This window comes from Pavona decussata, unplaced genomic scaffold (genome assembly GCF_977016875.1).
Source record: "Pavona decussata unplaced genomic scaffold, jaPavDecu1.1 SCAFFOLD_87, whole genome shotgun sequence".
Lineage (NCBI taxonomy): Eukaryota > Metazoa > Cnidaria > Anthozoa > Scleractinia > Agariciidae > Pavona > Pavona decussata.
In genome coordinates this window covers 283546-308932 of record NW_028145504.1, presented here as the reverse complement: position 1 = coordinate 308932, position 25387 = coordinate 283546, and the positions used below count along the sequence as shown (strand labels likewise).

The 25387-nt window shown below is 38.7% G+C and overlaps 3 protein-coding genes across 4 annotated transcripts; 2 read left to right on the top strand and 1 right to left on the bottom strand.

Annotated features, from left to right (window-relative positions):
* Positions 1 to 559: 559 nt before the first annotated feature.
* Positions 560 to 12599, bottom strand: LOC146474613 (ferrochelatase, mitochondrial-like). 2 transcript variants are annotated; one of them, XM_085116369.1, is made up of 11 exons: positions 12473 to 12599; positions 12264 to 12396; positions 8552 to 8689; positions 7669 to 7817; positions 6526 to 6598; positions 5480 to 5648; positions 4221 to 4319; positions 3657 to 3764; positions 2639 to 2803; positions 1959 to 2018; positions 560 to 954 (listed from the first exon to the last, which is right to left on the bottom strand). In XM_085116369.1, exons 1-11 carry the CDS (start codon positions 12510 to 12512, stop codon positions 820 to 822), a joined length of 1269 nt encoding a protein of 422 aa, XP_084972495.1. In that variant the 5' UTR covers positions 12513 to 12599; the 3' UTR covers positions 560 to 819. The 2 variants fall into 2 exon arrangements, with proteins under 2 accessions (XP_084972495.1, XP_084972496.1); XM_085116370.1 differs by having other exon boundaries at positions 12264 to 12375; positions 12473 to 12543.
* A 1007-nt stretch (positions 12600 to 13606) lies between these two features.
* Positions 13607 to 15876, top strand: LOC146474612 (histamine N-methyltransferase-like). The gene is made up of 2 exons (XM_085116374.1): positions 13607 to 13684; positions 14960 to 15876. Exons 1-2 carry the CDS (start codon positions 13645 to 13647, stop codon positions 15874 to 15876), a joined length of 957 nt encoding a protein of 318 aa, XP_084972500.1. The 5' UTR covers positions 13607 to 13644.
* A 5823-nt stretch (positions 15877 to 21699) lies between these two features.
* Positions 21700 to 22887, top strand: LOC146474611 (sulfotransferase 1B1-like). Its single transcript, XM_085116835.1, has 2 exons — positions 21700 to 22284; positions 22733 to 22887. The coding sequence occupies exons 1-2, from the start codon at positions 21984 to 21986 to the stop codon at positions 22885 to 22887; spliced, it is 456 nt and encodes a 151-aa protein (XP_084972961.1). The 5' UTR covers positions 21700 to 21983.
* The last annotated feature ends 2500 nt before the right edge of the window (positions 22888 to 25387 follow it).

Sequence of the window (25387 nt, the reverse complement as noted above, 5' to 3'; positions counted from 1 at the left end):
ACTTCCCTTAGAAGACCAAAAGTACGCTCTACCTCTGTTTTCCACTCTGATTTACATGTATTCATCGCATTCGATTACTTTTTAATTCAATAGCTAAAAGTGTTGACGGTGTTTTTAGAACCTACATGCGCACAACTGTATCTCTCTTTTTTTTTTTTTTTTTTTTTTCAACTGTATCTCTTTGCTTGGCCTTACTGCTCAGTGATACCTGCGTGCAAAAGTAAATGTCGCGTCCCTGCGAAGTCTGTTTCTCAAGTCTGTAGACCCACCATTAGCACAGCCATTAAAACGCGTACACGTTAAATTTACTTATTTAGGAGACTCCAGTTATCTTAAATCTCGGCGATCCCAAACTAGTCGCTATCCTGGAGGAAAACGCCCTCCCTTGGACACTGATTACAGTAATTCACTAGCTATCACGAACTCCCGCTTTGTCAACTTTTTTTCTTGAGTGTTCGGGCTCGCGCGTTTCCACCGTACTTATAGCTGTAGTTAGGCAGAGAATGCAACTGGGAAACGCAAGTCCACAAGACGAGTTAAAGAAACACACCTTTTAACGTTTGTTTTGTTTGGTTGTTTTAATTTTCGCTTTCCAGATTTCTTGACGCTTCGCTGCTGGAACTGCCAGGCACGTACGCTACAATGAGGCCACAGTTCAAGTTACTACCCCCGCTAACAATCAAATAATCAAGGCGTGCTCTTATCCTTAGTAACTTCTTCATCCCGGGAATTTCTCTTTCTCGATATGTCTCGATATTCTCTTGGAGTTTGTACGGAGGAGAGAAGCTGTATCTATGGTCCATCCCTATTCTTTACGTGTTAAATCGTTTGGTTTAAAAAGAAATCTTTAGCGAGCCCACAGGTGGGATTCACACACATGGGACAGCGGAGAGGAAGCTGGCGAGAGCAGCTTATTCCTGACTCCAAATGAGCTTTAACAACATCAGCCATCGCCTGACAAAACAACATAAAAGGAAACATAAAACTCAAGATTGTCCTTTCCAGTGCCACAGCTAATTCTCAAATCAATTACTGTAGTACCAACTTAAAAGTAAAAAGAATTTGAATTTCTTGTTTTTGTAACAGTAGACGCATTCTCGTTCCCAGAGCCCCAACGTTTTTTTTTTTTAATTGTTGAACGAGTGGCCCTGGGTCCATCCAAAAATATCTTTTTTTCATTGGCTGTCGAAAACCTGATGCGCCATAAGGTGAAAAATGCTACGCTTCTGCGCATTTGTCTTTACTTCCTAATACTGAGCAGTACTGAGCAATAATAATACTGAGCAAGCGCAATGGTAATTTATCACACTGAGCGTGCGCTACCGGATGTCGTGAAATTCACGACATCCGGTAACGGCTGTTACCAGGGCCTACGATCCAACTGCAGACCAAAAGATCGTAGGCTCTGGGAACAAGGATGCAGTAGACGCAACATAGCGCACATGATTAAGCCTCAAACCGACTGTTTGGAATCCGGATGTTAATCCGGACTAAACTTTGAATGAAATTGTGCTTAGCCTCAGATAGGCGACATCAAAATAAAAGCCCAGTAAACTTGCGGCTCTACTGACTGACGAAGAACCTTGGTGATTTGCCTTGCCATTAATGAAAAAGCTTCATGTACGCCCATCAGAGGTATTGTGTACATGGCCCTGCCCCAATTAACCAGTAGCCCATATTTCCGTAGGGTGGCGTTTAGACAAAAACGTTGCGGCGATCAGTTACGCTTCACCAATATCCCACATAAATTAAGATCAGTTAAAAGTGAACCTGAGTTTCACTTTACAACAGCGATAGGAATAATGCCAGACCGAACTGAAACAAATTCATGAACAGCTTCATAAGCAATCTCCCAGTAGTTGCGCGGTTTGGAGCATCACACCAGTATGGGGTATCCGTGATGGTTCACGACGATAACAAACTGCACACAGTTTACTTCATTCTAAGAATGTTCTTACCTGGATAAATGTAGGACTGTCATTCAATGAAGCGGCTCGACGAATATTTTCAATGCCAGCCTGTTAAAACCACACAATACAGATCAACTTAAATACAACAGCACATGCCCTGTGTTTTTCGTTGAGAGGAAAGACCTCTCCTAAAGTCGCCTGTGATGAGGATATAGTGCAGGCAGGACAAAAGGAAAAGATCACAGACGAACCCCTTGTATTTTCTGGTGGAGATTTCCAAGTCCTTAAACAATTTCAGATGCGAACTTGTCATTCTCCGCAGCTGTTTATCAAGTTGCCATCTAAAATCCATAGCTGTTTTCAGACCGGGTCTTTGCGTATCTAAAGCGTTTGTCGTACATTATCATATTGAATGATGGCAACTAATTCATGTTAAGGTACCATATAGTCACCAACATAACCCAATCCTAACCCTCGATATAGTCACCCTTACCTTACCATGAATTATATGCATTGAATGATAGTTTTAAGTTACTTTTCCTTGTCTTTTCCTTTGAAAATTAAAAACGATAAATTATGTTGATGTACTTTATATAAACTTGCACAGTATTAGCTGTGAGGGTACCGGGTTTTAAATGTAAATTTTCAAGATAGTTTACATGTACACGACATGAACCAATTTGAATGCAGAATGTTTAATTTTGTACTTTATACTTCATGTAACTCACCTCATGAGCCACTTCTTCTGCATACTCTATGTCCAGTTCATGAAGTGTTTCAATGTGGTCAGAAGTGAATGCAATGGGGACCAAAAGAATGTTCTTTTTCCCTTTCTTTGCAAGGCCCTTTATGGCATCTTCTGTCTGAGGCCCTAACCAGGGCATGGGACCAACCTGACGGAGATCCACAGGTGTCATTCAACATGAACAAGACACCTGAAGGACCTTTTAGCACCTATCTTCCATATAACAATTATTTCAAAGATTCATTAATAATTCATAAGTTTAATGACCTACCAAATGGTTGATGAAACATCACATGCAGTGGTTTTAAAACCCGATAAGACCTCTCCCTTATTAAAATGCGGTGTTTAATGTTTTTCTCGTATGCTAATTTCCATCGTTCACAAAAGCATCATTGTTATGAACTCTCTTGACACACGCTTTTCCAGGAATGTTTTTGAAGCCGTTCAAAAAACTCGCAGCGCATGTTTTATTGGGTCTAAAACCACTTACTGCCCAGGACACACGAGTTGTACATTAATGAAGCAACTTTCAAAAGTGGGAATTTACTGCACTTTTTTGCGGCAATCTCAAGGTCATCTTGAACTCCTTGTTAATCAGCCTATGGCCAAGTACTCCATGATAGTATGTAAGCAAATCCTTTGGGATGCAAGGTTTGGTTATGGAAAACAGATAAAGAGGAAGCCATAAGAAAGTTGTTAAAAATTAATTTCAAACTTTGTCAAGGGCTATAGAACCAGTAAATACTGCAAGCCGTCCCACAAATTGAGTATTAATGCTTGCCATCACAATTTTTAACTAACATGGCTTCTGGGCTTCCAATAAATGCCCAAATTTTGAAGAAATTCATGGAAAATTAAGCTTAGATCTTAAATATGCCCTTAGGACAACCACTAACTCAAGCATACCTGCTTACCATTGACCACCAAACCTTCATGGAAAATTTAGCTAAGATTTTAAACATGCCCTTAGCACCACCACTCACTTAAACATGGCTACCTACCTTTGACTGCCATACAAGTCTGTATGGGTGTGAGTGGTTCAATGTCTCCATAACTCGCTGAACAGTGGCAGCTACTTCTTGAGGGTAAGGATCACCTCTCTCCACAACCTGTCAACCCAAGAGCCAACATTATTACCACAGCCTGTACTTTCTTTAATGGAGTAAGGATGGTGCAGTGGTGAGAGCACTCGCTTAACACCGATGTGGCCCAGGTTTGATTCTCAGAGTTGACGCCATATGTGGGCTGAGTTTGTTGTCGGTTCTTGTCCCTGAGCAAGGGTTTTTCTGCAGGTTCTCTCACCGCCAGTTTTCCTCCCTCCACAAAAACCCACATAATTTTCCAAATCCCAATTCGACCAGGAAACAGGGGACAAAATTAATAGCCACTCTGTGGATGTACCACTGAAAATTCCCCTTTATTTATTTATTTCATTTGGACAAGGAAAAGATTCTATGAATTTTCTACATCTGATCCCCAAGCTACAAGTGGTTCAAGTACATACATGCCAATGTTGTTTCAACAATATCAAACTACTTTAGACAAAAGTACACACACTGTAGTACCTTCATTGGCAGTGAATGGGCAGAAAACAGGATTACTACATCATTCTGGACGTCTGCAGGGAACTTCTGTAACTCAGCTTGAACATTCTCTGCAAAGGCCTACATATCAAAAGAGCAACAAGTTTATAGCAACAGTATGTGTACATGGCTGAAGACATTTATTTTTTGGAGGCCAAGTTAAACACAGGTGACATTTATGCAACTTGTAGAAGTCCAACAACAAATATACACTGTGCATGTAACTACTACAAGGAACATAAATTACCTTGCAACAAAATTTCATGTTGCAAGTTGCATGTATCAGTCTAGTATAGTTTTATTTCGCATTCTAACTTCTATGTGACAGATTCATAACACATTTCACCTTTTCGAATAACAAATATTTTCTTCCCAATGTCAGAATGGAACGAAGAAGATTAAGTCTTCATCCATGACGTCACCTTTTAGTTACATGTAAGTGACCATCCAGCCTGTACGTTGAGGGTCATGGGTTCACTCCCCACTGGGGACTCAAAATATTATTTTCTTTGTGCCAAACTTCTGACATACAGACTACTAAGTTTTCCTTTACAAGTATTTCATGACCATACTTAAAAAATTCACCATTGATCAACACTTCACAAATAATTTTTTCCATGGTTGAACCTTCCTCATTTTTACAGCCACGGTGCTTTTTTTCATGTATATGGTCATGAATATAATGAACTAAACATTCCACCAACACAAGACTTGACCTTTGATTGTTTGGAGGGAGAGGAAACAAACAAAAAAAAAACATTTGCATGTATTTCCAATTATATAGACTACAAGTAATTGTAAAAAGAGTTGAAATACTGCCTTTTATTGACTTCATTTTACAGACTCCCCATTCCCGTATTTGTTCCCCTTCCTCCCTCCTTATCAATGTTGAACGAAATTTGTAATGACATTCCACAAACCGTGCTACTACATTGAAAGGGGGTGGGGGGGACCTTGAAATGTATTACATTGTTCATTTACCTTTTAGAGTGAGTTTTTTGCATCAAGTAGGAAAAAAGCTAAGAGTGTCTCAAGGTTTTTGCAACTCTGCTTGTAGCAGCCCATGTGTCAATCTCGTACCCAGAGTCTTCAGGCTTTTTGGTCAGCGGGGCAACGCCGGGAAGACTTCCCGGCGTTGCCCCACTGACCAAAAAGCCTGAAGACTCTGGGTACGAGATTGCCCATGTGTACGACCCCACCACATCATCTACATGAAGTACCTGATATCAATATACAGATACCTGCACTAATCCTGGGTGTGTAGGCCATCTGTCTATCACACTCCATTTCATGGAGGGATTATGTCCTTTCTGCTGGTAATGTCTGTAGATGGCATTCAAACTGCTGCCAGTTGTGGAGCAGGAATATTGAGGATACTGAGTGAATGCCACTGCTCTCTCTATTCCATCACTGAACAAACAAGGACAGAATTTTAAAAACAAAATCAGAGGTGCCAGGGCTTACATATAATACATGTACATGACTTTATCTTAGCATCAAAGTGTTGGGCACTGTAGCAAGATATTGGGGACGTTATAAATCAGAGAAATAATTACATAACATTTGTTAAAAACACCAACTGGTGGGAGGCAAAACAGTTGACTATTTACAGTACAAAGCGTGACCTCCAAGAACCTCCAGATTGCAAATCCTAACTCTGAAATTAAATTAATTCTTAAAACTTTTGTACTTGAAAAAACTGAAACAAATAATTTCTTAAAAAATAAAATGCTATGAAATACAATGTAGATGATAATTATGTACAAGATCGAAATTCTTGAAAAAAATTTCCGAACCCCCAGCAGGAATTGAACACACGACCTTCCAGTAACTAGTTTGGATGCTCTAACCACTGAGCTATGGGTGACTCATGTGGTGAGCAGGTCACAGGCTTGGGGTTATAAGTCTCAGGACTTCCCATCTCGTGAGTACACTGGACACCCATCATATTACGCTAATTACCTGCCTAAACACGAAATAACCTGCACCTCGCAAGCACATTAAATAAGCGTTGTGTACACTTAGAAATTAAGAGAACCAGAAAACCACCCAATGCTATGAAATAGATGATATGTACAGGATTAAAATTCTCTGAAAAAAATTTTCTACTCTTGTTGAGGTTTGTCATTGGTTATTAAAATTGTGTGGCTTTCATGCAACTTGTAAACTACCTGTGAGCCCTGAGTGTCCCCAACAAGGTCCTCTCTGTATCAGATGTCTAGATTCATGAACTAATAAGATAGTTACATACAAGTAAATATTCTCAACAAATGTTAATTACATGTACCTTTCCATCTGATCAAGAGTATCCTCCGTCAGGGGATTCACGTAACGAAATCCAATGTAAAACTTGTGAGGGGCTAAAAAGAAGATAATGTACAGAGAATAAATACAAAACTGTAACTCTCCATGGGTGCACATTGAGATAGAATTTTTTTCTTTTAAGAACAAGTACTGTATGAATAATCTACCTTTTATGTTCACTGGCCTGTTGTGGAACAACCTACCAGAGGACATACATATACAAACTGTACAGTGTAAGAACAACTGCCCAGGTGGAAATCTTATTAAGATCTTATTATTAAGACCTTAAACAGCATCATAAGATTTATTATAAAGTATCTTATGAGAATTTGCAATATCTTACAAGTTCTTTTAAGAAACTTACAAGAATCCTTTAAGTATCTTACAAGGTTCTTACAAGAATCTTACAAGTTTCTTACAAGTATCTTGATAAGAGAAAATTACTACATGTTGTATGTAAGATCTTGTTAAGAAACTTAATAAGAATCTTGTAAGATTCTTGATAAGTTTTCCACCTGGGTACATTAGCCTGCTTTGTTTTAAAATTAAACCGAAAACTTATTATTTGTGCAAGTTTTTCTATGATTAGTTTCTTAATTTTTATCTGAGTGTATAACTATATAAATTTCTTCTCATTTTTTTTCAGAGTACATGTATCTAGGGAGGATAGGGAATGAAAAAGACATCAACAGAAAATAAAATCGTATGTACACTCTGCAACTTACAGTGAATTAAATTCTTGTTTTTAAAAACACATAAACAAGTGAAAACAAACGATAAAACCAAAGAACATTTCAGAGTCGTCATGACACCATTGTCAAGTTCAAAGTGATAGAAATAAATAAAGTCAATGTCAGAAATTTATTTATTTCTATCACTTAGAACTTGACAATGGCGTCATGACGACTCTGAAACGTTGTTCGGTTTTATCATTTGTTTTCACTTGTTTATGTATAACTAAATCTTCACTTATAAGGTTTTTAAAACTATCATTGTTAATGCCATTACCGTATCTCTCTGCATTCTCTTGAGTAAATATTTGCTATTTTGATTTTGGTTATTTAAGGTAGAATTTCTTGTTTGTGCTGCCATAAAGTACATAGCTAAAGACAGAAAGAAAACATACCAGTTTCTGGACACATCTCATCAAGCAGTTTTACCATTCCTTCTCCTTGTTTCTCAGTCCACATTTTGATTGGAGAGCCTCCACCAATCTTTTGGTACTGTTCTTGGATTTTTGGAGTTCTTCTTCTTGCAATCCAAGCTGCCATCTTACTGTAATGTTCAAACATTTAAAGAATTTCATAATGGCAACAATGGAACAGAGGATAATCAATAGATGTAATAATTATTGTCCCTGAAATCTCACAGTCAAGTACATTGAACGGCTCAGTGTATAACCAACCGATTTCAGATCACTTTTTGTTGTTTTACTTGTACAGTGCTCAGATTCACCGGTGGAGTTTTTGCATGTGGCCTTGAATTGCTTCAGGAGATGTTGCTCCAATGTTTTATCAGCTGCTTGGCTCTTCATTTTGTGACAAAAGCAGAAACCTTCCCCATAATCATAGGTCTTTACTGTAAATGAATTTTGCAGTTCCAGAAAAAATCCATACCTCTCCCATGAAAGGTCACTGGAAATTGCTAGTGGGAGGCAGTCTTAAAAGCCAAAACTTTAGAAGCAAAGTATGAAGCTACACTGAATTTCCTTGGGGGAGCTCGAGGGAGGGTGTAAAATAAAAAACCTTATGTGGGGGGAGAAGGGATATTTTCTGGAACTGCACAATGCAAAATAGCAGATAAAACATTGGAGCAATGATTCCTGAAGGAATTCAAGGCACATGCAAAAACTCTGGTGAATCTGAGTAGACTGACACAAAATAATACCACAAACAACTCACTTATGATCTCAACTAATCCAGTATAAAACAAACAAACAATTCAGTAACTGTTTTTACAAAATAATAATAAAAAAAATTTGAATAACAATAATACTGCTTTTCACTGACCTTTGAGCTGGTAACACCATAAGATCCCGATCAGAAAAGAGACGCAACAGGAAATCATGTACTTCATTTGTTGTTTCAGGGCCACCCATATTTAACAGCATTATTCCAGTTTTTGGCTTTGAGTTGACTTGAGCAGAACTTAAACACAATAGGGTGCAATTTATTTCATGGACCGTTTCACTGTCTTGTAAATGTAAACACTGTACTATTACAATGAAGACAGACATTTTGATTATGCAAAAAGGTCAAGTATGTATGTTAAGGTTCCAGTCTGCCTTTCTTTAACTCTTTCAGAATAATAATGCCCCTGCACACGCTCAATCTCATTAACTTCTAGCATTCTCTGTAGACTGGTTAAGGACAGTGCCTACTATTGTTACTGGGCATACGTTCTGCGCATCTCATGATACTCGAGTTTCCTATGAGTGGTGGCTACTAATGCAGGAATACTTTTGCACGGTGAAAGCAGAACTTAGCAAGCGCTTTTGGTATCCAAAAAGAAAATCGAGGGTAACCATGCATTCTCAAAGATTTAATTAAGCTTCAATTTGAAAAAAAAATGCCACATGACAACTTCATGTCAGTGTGTACCCATGTTTCGTGGGTCATTCAGTATTCATATATTGATGCTATTGTTTAGACTCATTGCCTATTCATCTGTGTTAACATCAGATGTCACTCGGGAATGTAAGTCTGCTATAGAAATCAGAAGGCCCTTTGAGGAAATGTGTGACAATTTCCTTTTCTTTATCATCTGAGAATGAACAAAAGATTCTTTAATCACCCAACAAATGTTGAATTTGGAAAGAATATTAAATATAAAGTTGGTTCACCTTCGCCCTCCTAAGCTTGAACGGGAGTGCAAGATTGAGGCTTGTTAACTTTAATCTACTAGTATGCTAGGCAAATAATCTTATTGTAAAACGAAAAGTAGCACTGAGTTCCAAATTCATAAAGAAGGCTCAGATGCACTTGAAATACCTCAAATTGAGTGTTTTAAATTTAAAAAACAGTGCATGCAAGACCCCGAGCGCATGCTCGCTCTCTACGTCAATCACATTGGACATGCACTCATCTCACACACATTAATTCTTGCAAATGTTCCCGAAAGTATCTCAGGTCGATTCATAAAGACGTTTTCAAAGCTGTCGAACTGCAGCTTTGCTTTGGTAATCTTTTTTAAACTTCATTTTAAGCCTATAATCTAGACTGTATGTGCTTATTGGAACGATCTTGAATATCGTATGTTAACACGACAAAAATAGTATTTCTTGTAGCTTTAAATATCTTTTTAAAAAACTCAGGATGTTCAGTGTTCACAGTAATGTTAAAACTCAAGGGTTCATTTGATTTATTTTAAGAAGAAAGTGAAATTTATCAAGCAAACTTTTTTTTCTGTAAGGAATAACTTCAATTCAAAATCTAAATGAGAAAGAGCAGTTGGCTGCTCAGCTGACAGCGCGCAATTGAGAAATCTTGATTAAAGAAACCCATTCAAAACTCATTTTACAGCCATCAAAACGACCTCATTTAAAAAAATACAAATACAAAAATAGCCTTTTCGGTACACAAGCACGGAAAAAGAGTTCAAACTGCCGGTAATGACAAACAAAAGTCAAATTTCAGCCTAAAGTGATCAAAAATCCTTGTTCAAGATCTCTTTTTGAAGCTCTGAAAATGCTCTATTTTGATAAATACATACATGTACATGTATAACAAACTTGAAAACATTTAGTGAAAAAACCTAAATGCATGAAAAGTCCCAAGTCATTGTATGCAGTTTATTCACACAAAAGAATATGCTTATAAACTCTACCGCTCATGGCCTCTAAATGGCGCTACTGTTCCATTCCTTTGAAACCCCTTCAGGTCCTCATCCAAAATATCTACATTTTTTCAAAACGAATTAAACTGAAATTATTCAACATGCTTTCAGTGGCTCCCAAAGTGAATACCCATAGGAAAAAAAACGACCATTCAAGCGCGCTACAACATCCAGTGGTACATGTATGACCCATTTCTTAATGACACACTTAAAATAGGCGTGAAGTTGTAATGATACATTGCTTTGTATTTTACTGCTTTTTTAGAATAATCGTTGCTTAATTATCTCTAAAAAATGGGTGGTTACTCCAAGTTTTCTTTTTGGATTTCCATAGCCTAGTTGCTAAGATCTGGGCACTAATTTACCGCATAGCCATAAACCGCACGAAAATACTTAGGTGTTAGTAGGCACAATCCTTAAGGTTCTTCCCTTGAAATAAAAGTTGACGTAAAATATGTATTATGTTAAAATTATAATTGTTCACTAGCATGCGCATGTAACGAAACATGCAATGAAAAAGAAGGGGTCATTGTGCCCACGAAAATAGAGCCGTTGGCACTTGATCTAAACATTCAAAAGCAATAACAACTTGCTAAAGAGCAACACTAAGGCATCGATGACATTTTCAGAAGACATTGATGGTTTTTCAATCTATATTAACAAAATAATCGCAGTGGCTATTCGTACGGCACCCGTACGGCGACTTGTATTTGCTATTTGTACGGGAGTCCGAAGATTTCATAGGATTTCTCTGTAATTCCTGATTCTCGCTTATCGAAATTATTATATTTACCTTTAGAAGGAATAAGCGAATCCAGTGAGTGCCCTTTCTTTGAGCGAGGTAAGTTTTCGTACTCTCTGCTCACCAAGCAAACGAGCCACTCGCGACACTTGGAATTGTTTTGCGCTATATTCACGCATACGTCACGCGATTAGAAGAGACCGTACAGCGACTGGTATTTGCTATTCATTTGGGATTCCTATAAGTATCAGTAAAAATTATCATTAAATTTAAGAATCGCTAACCTGGTTGAGAAATTCAGACAACTGATCCTGACCGGTGGTATACTGATTAAGCAGTTCCGTGGACTCCCGTATTCCCAACCTGCGTGATGCTATTCGTACGGCCAGAAAGCCGCGAAATGGGAGTTTCACTTAATGGAAGAATTTACCTATTGGACACTCGCATTTCCGTACAGAAATTATGTTGAAGATAACAGAACACACCTCTCCTTCTGACACAGGTATAAATTTTCACTGCAATGAATGAAACTGCGCCTACTATAGACGGAAGAAGAATTCCCGTATGAATAGCAAAAATGCGAATAATTCGTACGGGATTACCAACGTGAGTTCAAATTCATTGAATTACCAAGTTGTCACTTACCCCCCGATCCAAGCCAGTGTATTATAACTATTTATAAGATATAAGAAATTCTTTTCACACATTTTTAAGCTACAGCGTACTAATTGTAGCCAGTTGATCTGTGAAGAAGAGGTTGCGTGACATGTGCGAGTTTATGTTAGTAGCTCGCAAAAAGTTTGAAGTGTCGCTAGTGGCTCGTTCGCTTAGTGAGCAGAGAGTACGCAAACTTATCTCGCTCAAAGAAAGGGCACTCACTGGATTCGCTTATTCCTTCTAAAGGTAAATATAATAATTTCGATAAGCGAGAATCAGGAATTACAGAGAAATCCTATGAAATCTTCGGACTCCCGTACGAATAGTAAATACAAGTCGCCGTACGGGTGCCGTACGAATAGCCACTGCGTAAAATAATTACGTAACTATAGCTTTGATTACCGTCGACAGCACAAGGACTAAACGGCAAGGGGAAGATTAAACAAATTGCAAAAAAACATCTATGGACATTACCTACTGTACATTACCTTTCAACTTTTGCTTGAGGAATTCCATTCGCAGCAGAAGTAGAAGAAGTAGTTATACTACTGCATCTCCAAACACATGGAAACGAATCGCCGAGAAGTTGACGTGTTTGGGCTGACAAACAGAGCGAGGCATCTGCAACATGTAACAGGGCATGATATAAAGAGACAAAAAATATCTACTTTTAAAAGATCTATTCTCAAATACTCACTGCAATTTGCCCGAAGTTTCCAAACAAATCGAAAAGCCATTTCCACACAAGTATGCAATATCAGGCAAAAAGAATTAAGCAACAGGCGCACAGATCAAACAGACAGGAAAACTGGGAACGAGTGTTGTAATTTCATCCCCAGTCTTCTGCCACCACAAGTGGCGTGACGGGGGTTTCTATCGCCCTTCATAGTTGCCCCGAGCCAACTATCAAGGGCGATAGAAACCAAGATCGAGCCGTCTAATTGTTTTAGCATACCTCAGTGATCGATCTATCAAACCAAAAAATGTTTTGATTCAAATTACAACACTCGTTCCCAGTTTCCCTGTCTGTTTGATCTGTGCGCCTGTCGCTTAAGGTGGCCGAACACAGTTTGCTCATGCTTTACAGATTCTGTTAGTGATGCTATTAAGCGCGCGCTAGGGTTGTGGTAAGCAAATACTATCGATGCCTCGATTTTGTACTAAATGGATCACAAAGGTAAGCCTTAGCTCTTAAAATAACTCAGTTTCTTGTTTGTGAATCCTTCTTCATTTATCGCCGAACAAAAAAAGTGAGTTCACGAAGAGCTGAGCCTTTTTGTACGCTTTTCATCTTTGCTGAGATAATCTAATTAAAAGCCACGCATGCGCATTTGAGCAAAAAATTGTGACTGGTTGTTTTAATGGAAATTAACTGTTTTCTAAGGAACCGCTCGTTAGAATTTCGTGAAATTTGACAAAACAGTAGTTCTCTTAAAGCGTAATTCGCCTACAAACAAAAAACAAAATCTAACAGAGGGTGTCTTCAAAAAACATTAAAGTGCGAAACCAACATTTGGAGGAGATCTCTCTGTTAAAATTACATGAAAGCAGCGTCGCTGTGTCAGTATTTTGTGAGTTTTCCTGGATACAAAAAATGGAAAAAATCTAACGACTGCATTTTCTAAAAATTAAGGAAAACCTTTATTTGTGGATGGTTATTAGCTCGCTCTGTTGCCATGGCAACGGCACCTTACTCAACAAGAGGTATCAAAATTTATTCCTTGTTAGTTAATTTTGTACCATGCTAATTTCGGGTACTCAGAAGTACGTAGTTTTCAAATAATGTTTACTAACACCTGTATACTTGAAAACTGTGTTCGGCCACCTTAATCACTTTTGCCTGATATTGCATTGCATACTTGTGGGGAAATGGCTTTTCGATTTGTTTGGAAACTTCGGGCAAATTGCAGTAAGTATTTGAGAATAGATCTTTTAAAAGTAGATATTTTTTGTCTCTTTGTATCATGCCCTGTCACAAAAAGAAAACTCAAGGAAAATAATATTCTAAAATCTATCAGTTTTGCTAAAGCTTCCTGCAGCATCCCCAACAAATCTTTAGACTTTGAATATTTTGAATGTTGACTTTTGAATATTTATCTATTTTAGCTACGTGTATCATTATCTATTTAACCGTTGTTGTTTAAATTATATTTAGGTGTGTATTGATTGATCATTTTAGATAGCGCAGGTCCACATCAGGACTTAATGTCTTGCCAATTCCCCAACCTGCTTTACCAAATAAACTATGTATGTATGTATGTCTATGTATGTATGTATGCAATGGTGCATGCTAAATTGCGTGCGCTCTGACAAAGTGGCGCATTTGCAAAGTTCATTCATAAGAAATAAAAAATGAATAAAAAATCTACACAGTGATCTCGCCATACATTGCGCAGTCTCAGAAACTTGCAAACCGTAGAAGGAAATTAATGATGTTAAGCTCAAACTAAGCATAATTTCAAAGTCCTTTTCATTTTCAAATTCTGGAAAAGAGTTGACAGCAAAGTACAATTGGCTGAATACACTCTTTTTCTTTCAGGCTGAATTTTCTTATTTTTCTGTTGATGTTAGACTGAAAATATTCTTGTGAATTTCTGTTTTAGAATGCATTGGGTATCAATTACAAGTGTCTTGGTGTTCATTCATCGATTAACTGTCATTAGCATCGAACATTTGGCTAGTGCAGGTTTTTATCGTTTTATTGGCTAGTTTTGCGGTTTGGAGAAAGGAAGAATTTATACAGTTTAGTTAAAAACATATAATTGTATCGTATTTACAAATTTTCAACACACAAATTATATTCTTTTCAAAATAAAAATTTAGCTGCGGCAGGCAAATTCTCTTGGGGCCTTAAGGGTTGGCTGCAAACAATACTTCTAAAAATCTATCTACATGGCACTTATGCAAAGCAGGCTCTGAGTCTAAATAGGTTTTGTAATGATAATTTAGATGCATTATAGTTGTTTTAGTTTAGTATAGAAAAGGTGTTTGTAAACCCTAATGAGTTGACCATGTTTAAATAAAGTTATTCATTCATTCATGCGCGATTACAAAAGACCGCCATTACGCAAGTAGACTTTACAAGTCACAAGTCGAGCTAGCTCAGAGAGCGCAAAGAGCGATCGTTACCCTGGGAACAAGGTCGGTTTCCTAATTTCATTTGTGGCACTTGTACTTTTTGCAGGGTGTATTGCAAGAATGTCAGGTTGCTCGCTTATTTCGTGCCCTGAATCCTATTTTCTCTCCTTAAAAAGTTGTTATGCCTCATCAGAACATGGCAGTCCAGTTCCAGAGTGCATTAAAGACCACGTCGCCCGATTAATCAGGGGTTATGTTGGTAGGCATCTCCATTCACCGTTTCGTATTCTCGGTGTTGGAAGCGGAGAAGGTAGCAGCGATCTGTCCTTCCTTGAAATGCTGAGTGGAATCCCACAACAAAAAGTTGACAAATGTCAATTCTTTCAGCGCACCATCGAACCAGACAAAAACGTGCTGCAAGTATTTCGTGCCAAAGCAGGAGATTTACCAGAAAGTTTGAAGACCAGAGCTGACATTGAATTTGAATGGTGCCCTATGACGTTCCAAGAGTACGTTGAGCAAAAAAAGAAAGTTGATGTGAAATTTGACGTGGTCCACTTTTTTCACAGCCTCTACTACGTTGGTCTTGAAGCAGCACTGAAGCACTGCTATGATAAAGAGCTTGGGGCTAATGGTGTAATTATTTGTGGCATTTCAGGAGAAGAGAGTGCTTTTGTTAAGTATTCCAAGGCATTTTCTTCTCAAGGTTTGATTTTGAACCCAGGAGCTTATTACAGCAGCAAGGATATCACAGATGTGGCAAAAAAGAATGGCTGGAAATATGCAGAATGCCCAGGGGAGCACATGAACTGCAATATAACAGCCATCTTTGATCGTTCCTCTGTGGAGGGAAATCATTTGTTGGATTTCCTAACACATTGGGTTAATGTACGTGTCACCGCTAGCCAGGAAAATTTACAGGAGATTCTTAACTTCTGGGAAAATGAATGCATCGAGGATATTCCTGGAGTAAAGAAAGTCAAGATGGTGCTTCGCATGATTGTAATTTTTAAGGAAACGTGAAGTTTTTATTGCAGAATGCTATGAGACATAGCAGCTTTGCTTCTACAAACAAGCGACACATTTTTCAATAGGCAGAATGTGATTGACTGTTCACTGGTGCATTTTGTTGAATTAACATGTACCTCCAATTGATTCACTGATACCTAACTTCACTTTACGGGCCAGTTTACTGATTTTCACCGTAAAGTGAAGAAGGACTCTTATTTTAAGGAACTTGATTTTAGCGCACAGTCGGCCTAGTCACTGCCGAGGCACTACCAAGATTTCAAATGGTTCTAGATATTTTACATTTTATGCCTTAATTGCTGTAGTCAATTATTTTGTGTTCTGTAAGTAATGTTATCACTATTTTAATATAGTTTCATATTGTAATTATTTTCACGCGACCCCACAAGCTCTGAGCTTTAAATCCTATTGTGTCTAAATAAAGGAAATGTATGTACGTATGTATGTATGTATCTATTCATCATTGTAAGATTAGTAGCTACAATCACATTGTACCAGTACAAAACTTATGCAAATACTAGCCTCTCACCCCAAGAAGAGAACTTCCTTGCAAGCTTCATGTATGCAAATACTAACTATACTCAGGTGTACAAAATGGATCCAATTTGTTGTTACACTTTTTTGGACTCTCTCTTTTGCAGATGCCTTGCTTTCACCCTAATGCAAAGGGACAAATAAGGGGGTGTTCCATGTGAAAACTTCCACTGGCGCAAATTTTATACCAGTGTGGCAAGTGATTTCGTACCATGTTTACATTAAGGAATGAGATTTCATAAGTACTGCATGTACACAAGGGGACACTTCATGTCAGACGACGTGATTGTGATACCATATTCTTGGATAATTTGGATGTTGAATACAGACTGTGCATTTGCTACCCGCTCTATACTCCTGGGAGAGTAATTTCATGCTGGAATGAACAGTCAATGACTCACTCCTGTATGAAATTTTCTGCTGGTATCATGTAAATGAATACGGAGCCACAAGAGGAAACTGTGAACTCATACTGGAATGGAAGTTATGTAAACACCCCCCTCACTTGTAGCTTCAGTTGATTCAGGCCTCTTAAGTCTCACGAGTTTGCTACGAGACTCACGGTTTTCAGTTCAGTCTCATGGTCTCAGGACAAGGCACAAAAATCTCACAATAAACAGAGTCACAAGCTGAAAGGATATAATTTCCTTTATAATTTCATTTTTGGCTTGCTTAGGTGACTTTCTTTTTCTCTGTGCAAATCAATCCATAGTTAGTAAAGAACCCTCAGTTAATCTGTCTGTTCACTGGCAACGCAGTCCATGACCATATTTAGAAGACATGTGCCAAATTAGGTTTTCATTACCAGTCTCTCGCATTTTGGTCACTCACATTTTCAAAATGGCGGAAATTGCACTTTTTTTTGATCAGCACCTGTGTTTACTTGGTTTTGTCTGCCGGTCGATCAATGTCCAAATTTTTTAACCTAGGTCCCCAGATTTTAAGTGTTTTGAGGTTGAGAGGTCTGTTGATTGACTGGTACCTATTTATTCTTCAACATTGTAGATAGTGGCTACAATCACATTATGCAAATGCTAGCCTGCAAACAACCTCTCACCCCAGGAAGAGAGCTTCCTTGCAAGCTTCATGTATGCAAATGCTAAACTGTACTGGTGGTATACAAAATTTTCACTGAAGTCTAATTTGTTCTGGTAAATTTGTTTGGACTCTCTCCTCTGCATGCAGAGTCCTATTTCACACTCGCGCGGAGACAAATAAGAGAATGGAGAGAGTGAAATAATGAGGACTGCTGGGAAACATTCTTCCTGCCATCCACCACACCCCTTTTTCTCGTGTTTCATTTCCTCCTTTTGCTCATTTTTTTTTTTCTCTGGAGAAGCCTTTGCAGAGCAGAGAGCTTATATGGATCAGTGCGAACCATGGCAAAACAAGCGCAGTGGAAAATCCAGCAAGAAGTTAATACATCATAGTGGTACACTTTTGGGACCAGTACTTGTGTAAAACTCGACATGCTTCTAACTCAGGTAATCCCCAATGATTGGCTTATTGCCTTTTCTTGTGGAGGAAGAATAGCAGAATTGGTGCCATGAGATAATATTCAAATAAAGTAGAGGAGACATAGTTGTGAAATGTCCGAGAAACGCTATGTTCAGCTACGTGGAAAATCTTCCTTTGGCTCCAGTGGATATGAAGTTAAACCATGTTGTGTGTTAGTAGTACTTCGACATGCCATAAATGGGCTGATTTGTGGACATCCTTATGTCACATTGTTTCTGCAGGATTCTCTAGTCTCCTAGCAAAAACAAACAATGGTGTTATTGATATTATTGACACATACCAAAAACTTGTTGTTTGCTTGCCTACACTGATTGGGTTGAGTGCATTTGATGATCCAGATCCCAGACTCTCTCCTTCCTGATGTCATCCGCCCCTGCAAAACATCCTGCAGGGGATGCCAGATACGCATCCCAAGATCCATTCATTCAATCAATGTTCCATACAATCTCGACTCCAATCTGTATTAGGACTCATAGTGTGTTGTTTCTACGTCGAACGCAATTAAAAATGCACGATTACGTCTTACTTATTCAGTGCCATCTGTTGGTTTTCTCTCACCACACTGACACACTCATAAAGTTATTCATTCATTCATTCATTAAGTATTAAAATCAATGTTGACTTGTAACAAGTGATTGTTAATAATAATAATGATAATAATAATAATAATAATGATGATAATAATAATAATAATAATAATAATAATAATAATAATAGTAATAATAAATTCACTTCAGATCACTTTAGCACTTACAATGTGTGTGGAAGTTTTAAAAGAAGTACTGATAACTTGACTCTGGCTCGAACTTGGCTCGTGCTACAAGTAAACTTTCTTTGACACCTTTAATTTTTGTGTGCTTTCGTAGTTTTACAGTTCGCTTTCATAAAAGATGCCAGTGATAAATAATCCACAGTGCCGTGTAGGATTCTGTATCTGTATTTTCTTTACACCGCCCAGCTCTTCAGTGAAAATCCTTACTTAGTCGTCATCGTTCTTGAGAGATGTAAATCAGTATCGCTACTAAAACCTTTCCATAAAACAGTGCAACACAAAGTTAGTGCAGATTTTTTTTCGGTTTTCGTTGGTACAAAACGATATCAGTATGGTATTGGACCCGTATTGGGCACGGCAATCTGCCGTTCTATAAGATGGCACTTAGCCTGCCGACACAGACGTATTTCATGCTGTCGTTTCTCTCCGCCGGGAGAAAGGCGGAAGAAAAGCGACAGCCGGATATCTGTGTTCGCAGGCTACGGGCACTCGAACTTCGCGAAATATTTCTTCATCGGTTATTTCGATACTATGCCCATCATTATATGGGAAATTTAGCATCTTACTCCTTGCAGGGGGGTTAGTTAGGTTAGGGTTATGCACCAGTCAATGTAAACCCCCGCACCCCCCCGGCCGGGACATAGCGGGGCATTTGCGGGGAATTTTCCGTTATTTGATGAGCGAAAGGGCCGCAGGTGTCGGGGACTTTGACCTCTTTTGCACACCATCCAAGAACAGTGGGGGAGTGGACCGGGGTATTTTCCACCAAAATGTCAATGTCAATTCTTGACTGGGTCAAGAATCGTTAATCCGGCAAGATGGCGGCTTTTGGCCATGAAAAGAAGGTAAGAGTCGTTTTATCTTAATCACCTTATATCTTTGGCTGAATATGCCATCCATCTTTAAAGGGGAAGTATCACGAAAATTTGATATCATTTCAAAACCCAAAAATGTTTGTCTGACAACAGAAACAAAAAAATGATGTCTAGTTTTGTTATAAATTGACAAACAAGAAGCTGTTTTCAGCTTATACTCGAGCCATATTTGACTGCGTGGTGCGTAAGCCTACAATCTTTTAGCAGTGATAACCTCCAGCATCGCTAATTCCTCCAAATAGATAGATACAGTGATATGGTGAGGCAATAAGTAACCACCAGATAGAATTGCATTTCTTGCAGTCAGAATGAAATACAGGGGAAAACGACATTTGTCATACAAATGCTTTTTATAATCACTGGGCTTTAATCCTTACGTTTTCACCTTTTGTGTAGAGACAAAAACCATTTGTACGGTCCTGATATGTATGTGACGCCGTATCAACGACGGATCGTAATTTCCGGTATGATCTAGGGTAACGTTACGCATCACGCGTACATTATCCTTGTACGTTTTTCAATATTTCGCTGGTTATATTTTTAAATGAAATTCAAGGGAAAGCATTTGTTATTCACCTTTCATTTGAAGACAGAAACCGTTTCTACATGATTGTTTTTCTATAGTAAACAAGAGACATCTTTATCTATCTTGGCCCGCAGGGTCATAGACTGATTTAGTTGCCAAATTTTCAGTTAAACAAAACTTACCTTCAGGAACTAAAAAAAGCTAACTAAATAAAAAACGATAAAAACCTTTCAAATTTTTAAAGTGCTGGTGATGAAAAGATGACAAAGGGAATGGTTGAAAAACTTGAAAAGTTAAAAGATGCACAAACGACACTATAAAAATTGACATATAAACAGATTAAGTTTCTTCGTGTCTGTTCATCGCCTAAAGTTTAAGAGCCTTCGCCTTGGAAATAGAAAATGCCTCTCCAGGTAAGCCAATGCCGTTTCTGTTAAAGTTGATAAATTCTAGAGGAATAAGTCTTATTTTTAGTCATTTGTGTCTTGCATCTGCCATCCTGTATGTGACACGTCATGTGGTGAACTTGCGTAGAACTTGCGTAGAAAACGCTTGCGACGATGGCTTCAACTCGTCTCCTCAAGGACTTAACATATACCTGCCAACTCTCACGCCTTAGGCGTGAGTCTCACGCCTGCGGGTTGAAAACTTCGATCTCACGCCGGCTCACGCTTGTGGGCCAATTTCTCACGCGTGATTGAAGAATGTGAGTTGTTGCCGTCTTGCTTGACACAGTTTCCGAAAATGTGTTAACTCAGACCCATGTATAAGGAACGAAAACCATGTGTAACATGAATAAATGACAATACCTTCCTCGCGATGGTGAAAAGCACTGGGAGCGAACTCGCGTTTATACGAGTCCTAAAGCGGCCTTCACACGGCAAACTAAAGTTGGCAAACTCGTGTTGGCAAACTCAAGTTGGTGTGTGTGAACGGCACAAAAACAGTCGGCAAACACGTTGGCAAACTGTTGGCGACAAATAGAACTTGCCTCTATTCTCGCCAACTTTTTCACCAACTTTTTCGTGTTGGTAAACTCGTATTTGACGCTCCAAGGGTGGGATTTCTACTGATATAAGGTTTCGTTCAAACCTTTCTATTTTGCCAGCGCTTTCTGTTTCTTCTTCGGCGATTAACATACAATAGGACCAAGACACAAGCGGCAACTCTTCGTGAGTGCCACTGCACTACGTCGGCCATGTTGCAAATTTAGCGTGTTGTGAACGCACGAGTTTGCCAACTTTTTGAAGTTCGCCAACACGAGTTTGCCAACTTTAGTTTGCCGTGTGAAAGCCGCTTAAGACTTCGGCCGTCTTCGGAAGACTAAGCGGACTTCTTCGGGAATCTTCGGAAATGATCGTGTCGTCTTCAAAAATCCCAGCACTCCCAGGATAAAAATCTCACGCCTATGTCTCAGACAAAGTTGGCAGGTGTAATGTTGTGCAAAAACGAGCCCGGTGGGCCTTATTTTTTCTTGCATTTTTTTCGTAACATGATTACCAACTGGATGAAGTTTGAGAAATTTTTTATTACTTGCACTTTTAAAGGGGAATCGCCTTAAGGGGTTAAGGTTAGCTTTTTAGATGGGTTTTGGGGTACTACACACATCACATGCTATTATTGTAAAGAGTAATTAATATTTTAAAATGTTTGCTTGTGGCTATTATATAAATACAATTCATTGTATGGATGTGATCGATAGCCTTAAAATGCCTCTTCCATAAATCAAACAATTATAAACTGCCAAAAACTATAAATTAATAATTCATGTTAACTAACACGTTCTCTTTAACTGTCAGGAACGACATGGACTCAAGAAATAGTTTGGCAGATAGTTAATGATGGCAAAATCGATTATCGACGGCTGGATATCCGAATGCCATGGGTAGATGGAATGATTATCAATTGTTTTCCTGTGTACCCCTACCTAGCGGAAACACCTGACATGATGCATAAAAAGTTTGAAAGCTTCCCGTCACCACGGGTATTTAAAACACATCTTCCTTATGATCTGCTTCCCAAGCCCTGCAGTGACCAGGCTAGCAAGCCACATCATATCTATGTTATGCGTAATCCTAAGGATACTATGGTGTCTTGGTATCATCATAATCTCAAATTTAACTTTGAACCAGAGCCCACCTGGGATGAATTCTTTGAGTCATTCTTAAAAGGAGAAGGTATGTTACCAAAAGAAATTATATACAGTCACGTACGCATTTAACTGTTACTCATCGCAGTGGTAGATCCAGGTCCTTCAAGTTAGCTGGAGGCCTACTCTCAAACACTCGACTTTCTTCTCTTTGAGAAATGAAATATCTTAGTGCCTTGCTCCAATAGGCCTAGGCCATTTAGTTTAAAACTAAAATGAAGGGGGGAGGTTGAACAGTGGTCTCCACAAAGGAGTTTGAAATAAAAACAGATTCTCCCTGTGTGAAAACAAAAATTACAACATTGTCGCAATAGTGTCACAATGGTATCACCAATATCACATACAATTTTTATAGTATTTCGACTATATTTGCAAGAAGAGTCAAAATGGCCTCAATAGTCACCTCTAATTAGAACAGTACTGCATGATTGGTTCTCTTGCTTATATTTGTTGGTTTTTTTTTTTTTACTTTCTAGTATTTTATGGTTCATGGTTTGATCATGTATTAGGGTGGTGGAAACACAAGGATGATCCAAACATCTTGTTTCTGAAGTATGAGGAAATGAAACAGGTAACTATACCTGCCAACTCTCACGCATCATGCGTGTCGAGTCTCACGCCTGCGGACTAAAGACATCCATCTCACACATCAAGGACAATTTCTCACGCCTGACTAACACATGATTAATAACAATTACTCCCAACAAGGCGCTAAATGTTGACTTTGCTAACGGTATCACAACACGCTAAAATTTTCACAAAAGCTTGAAAATGTCTACAATCCGTTGAAATCAGAAGTGTTCAAAGGTCGTCGGAACATCTTCGGACATTTTCGGCAACATTCAGAAGTCTTCGGAAAATTGTCGGAAATCTTTGGAAGTGGCTGGGACATTTTCGGAAATAACGGTCATGACAAGACAAAACTCTCACGCATTTGACCCCAAAAAAGTTGGCAGGTATATTAACACCAATTTAAAATAAATGGTTTAAACTAACTTCTCAACTGAAAATTGAAGTTTATGTATATCAGCATTGTGGAGGATATCTTTTTATTTGTACTGCAAGGGTTAATGTTTTCTACTAAGCAAGGATAATGTCCTGGAGTAATGTCCACTGACATGTACAGAGTAATAAAAAGTTATTTTCACATTTAAAGTATGCAAAGATTATATGATTTTGTCGAAACGCGAGAGTCGGCGACCTTCTCCCAACCGCCGACTCTCGCGCTCCAAGACAAATAGAAAGCCTGATCGCAGGTTCCCCACTGCTGTAGCTCAATAGTCTCTCAATGGTAGACTTCCAGTTCAGAGAGCTTGATTCAGTCTTTTTCGCCGTAAATACCCAAATGGCTGAATGAATGAGAAATTTGCATAGGTGAAAGTAGAAATATCCTTGTCAATTTCTTTGTTTCTTTGATTTTATTAGCCAGTTATTTCTTTTTAATAAAACAGATCAAATTTTCGTATAAAAGGGGGGATCTTTCGTGACCGGCTGTCTTTGGGAGTTTGGGGTCCGCACGCAACAAGAAGCGTTGCGTGACGGTCCGTGATTGTTATGTAAAACAATTGCGTAGCTTTCGAATACAGACGTATTTCCGGCTGTCGCCACTGCACGAAAAAACGCCTTTGCGCACATCAAATGTGTGGTCAAAGCCCGGGGTCAAAGACTGTCAAAGGCCACCTTTGATTACCTTTGATTCGAATCACAGGTGACAAAGGCCGCATTTGATTTACGGTGGAGTCAAATTTGTTTCAAATCAAAGATATCATATATTTGATCCACCTTTGACACGCGTCAACGTTGTTAAGGTGATTCCATCGAATTGCATTGCGCATCCTTGCTGCGCATAATTTTTCACGTCATTTAGCGCGCGCACGAGCGCGCGCGCGTACAACATTACGGGATTTCCTTGAGGTTAAGCTCGGCAGGAATATAAACGGTCCTTTTCTTCTAAACGAGCGCGGTGACCCCCATTTTTTAATGCATCAATTTAAATGTCATACGGTTGACCACTATATATCGCGATTTAAAGAAAAGTTTAATACTCTACTTTGAGATATTTTTATTTGAATGCTTTAAAAAGCACGTATTTAGGTAGTGCTGCTTACGTGCACACGCAGCAAAATCTTTAATTTCTTTCATAATCTTAATTCCAGTTCAATGAAAATAGTTTGTTGTGTAAGATTAAAGTAAATTTTGTTGACCTGCTCCGATATTTTAATGCAAGAAATTAATTTTTCTAGAAATGATAGTTCCCTTTTCTGATTACTAGCGTTCCTAATATAAACCTCGTGGGTCATCTATTTACTATAATAGCCATCCAGGTTGCACAAAAACGAGCACGGTGACCCCCATTTTTTATTGCATTTTTGTAATGCTCATAACATAGTCATGAACTGAACCAAGTCTTAGACAATTTTAAATACTCCTTCTTTTTCAGCGGAATCACCTTAATAGGGAGGGTCAAAGTTGTTAATACATTTGAACTCACTTTTGATTAGAGTCAAAGGTATATGCAAAGGCGTCACATATTTGATGCGCATCAAATGTGTTGTCAAAAATGTTATTATATTTGACCTCATCTTTAATACGGATCAAAAAAAGAGCAAATCCAATTTTCGTGCAGTGCGCTTTTCTCGGCGGAGAGAAGTGACAGCCGGAAATGCGTCTGCGTTCGCAGGCAAGAATTTGTATGAGTGACGACAATTTCACATTACTAAATCGGTGGATCATATTCTAGACTGTTCACAGTCCCCCTATTTTTTCGTGGGATTCTCGAGACCGGTACGCTTCTATGGAACCGCCGCCATCTTGGTTAGTAAAAGCGAGCGCGATCTGGGGAAAGTGTCTAAACTACCGAGCGGAGCGGGAGTGGGTGTTAGTATAGTCGATGAGGCCTTCAATTTGACATGTTTATCTCTGGGGAGTATATTTTTTAGTTGATTCAATTAGTCGAGGCGACAAAGTTTCGGAACGCCCCTCGAACACGAGACAGTGAGAAGCTGTTACAGTCTCCCTATTTTTCCCGCCGCCTCCCAGCTCCGCTCCCCTCCCCTCGGGAGTTTAGACACTCTTCCCAGATCGCGCTCGATTTTACAAACCAAGATGGCGGCAGCTCCATCGAACACCGT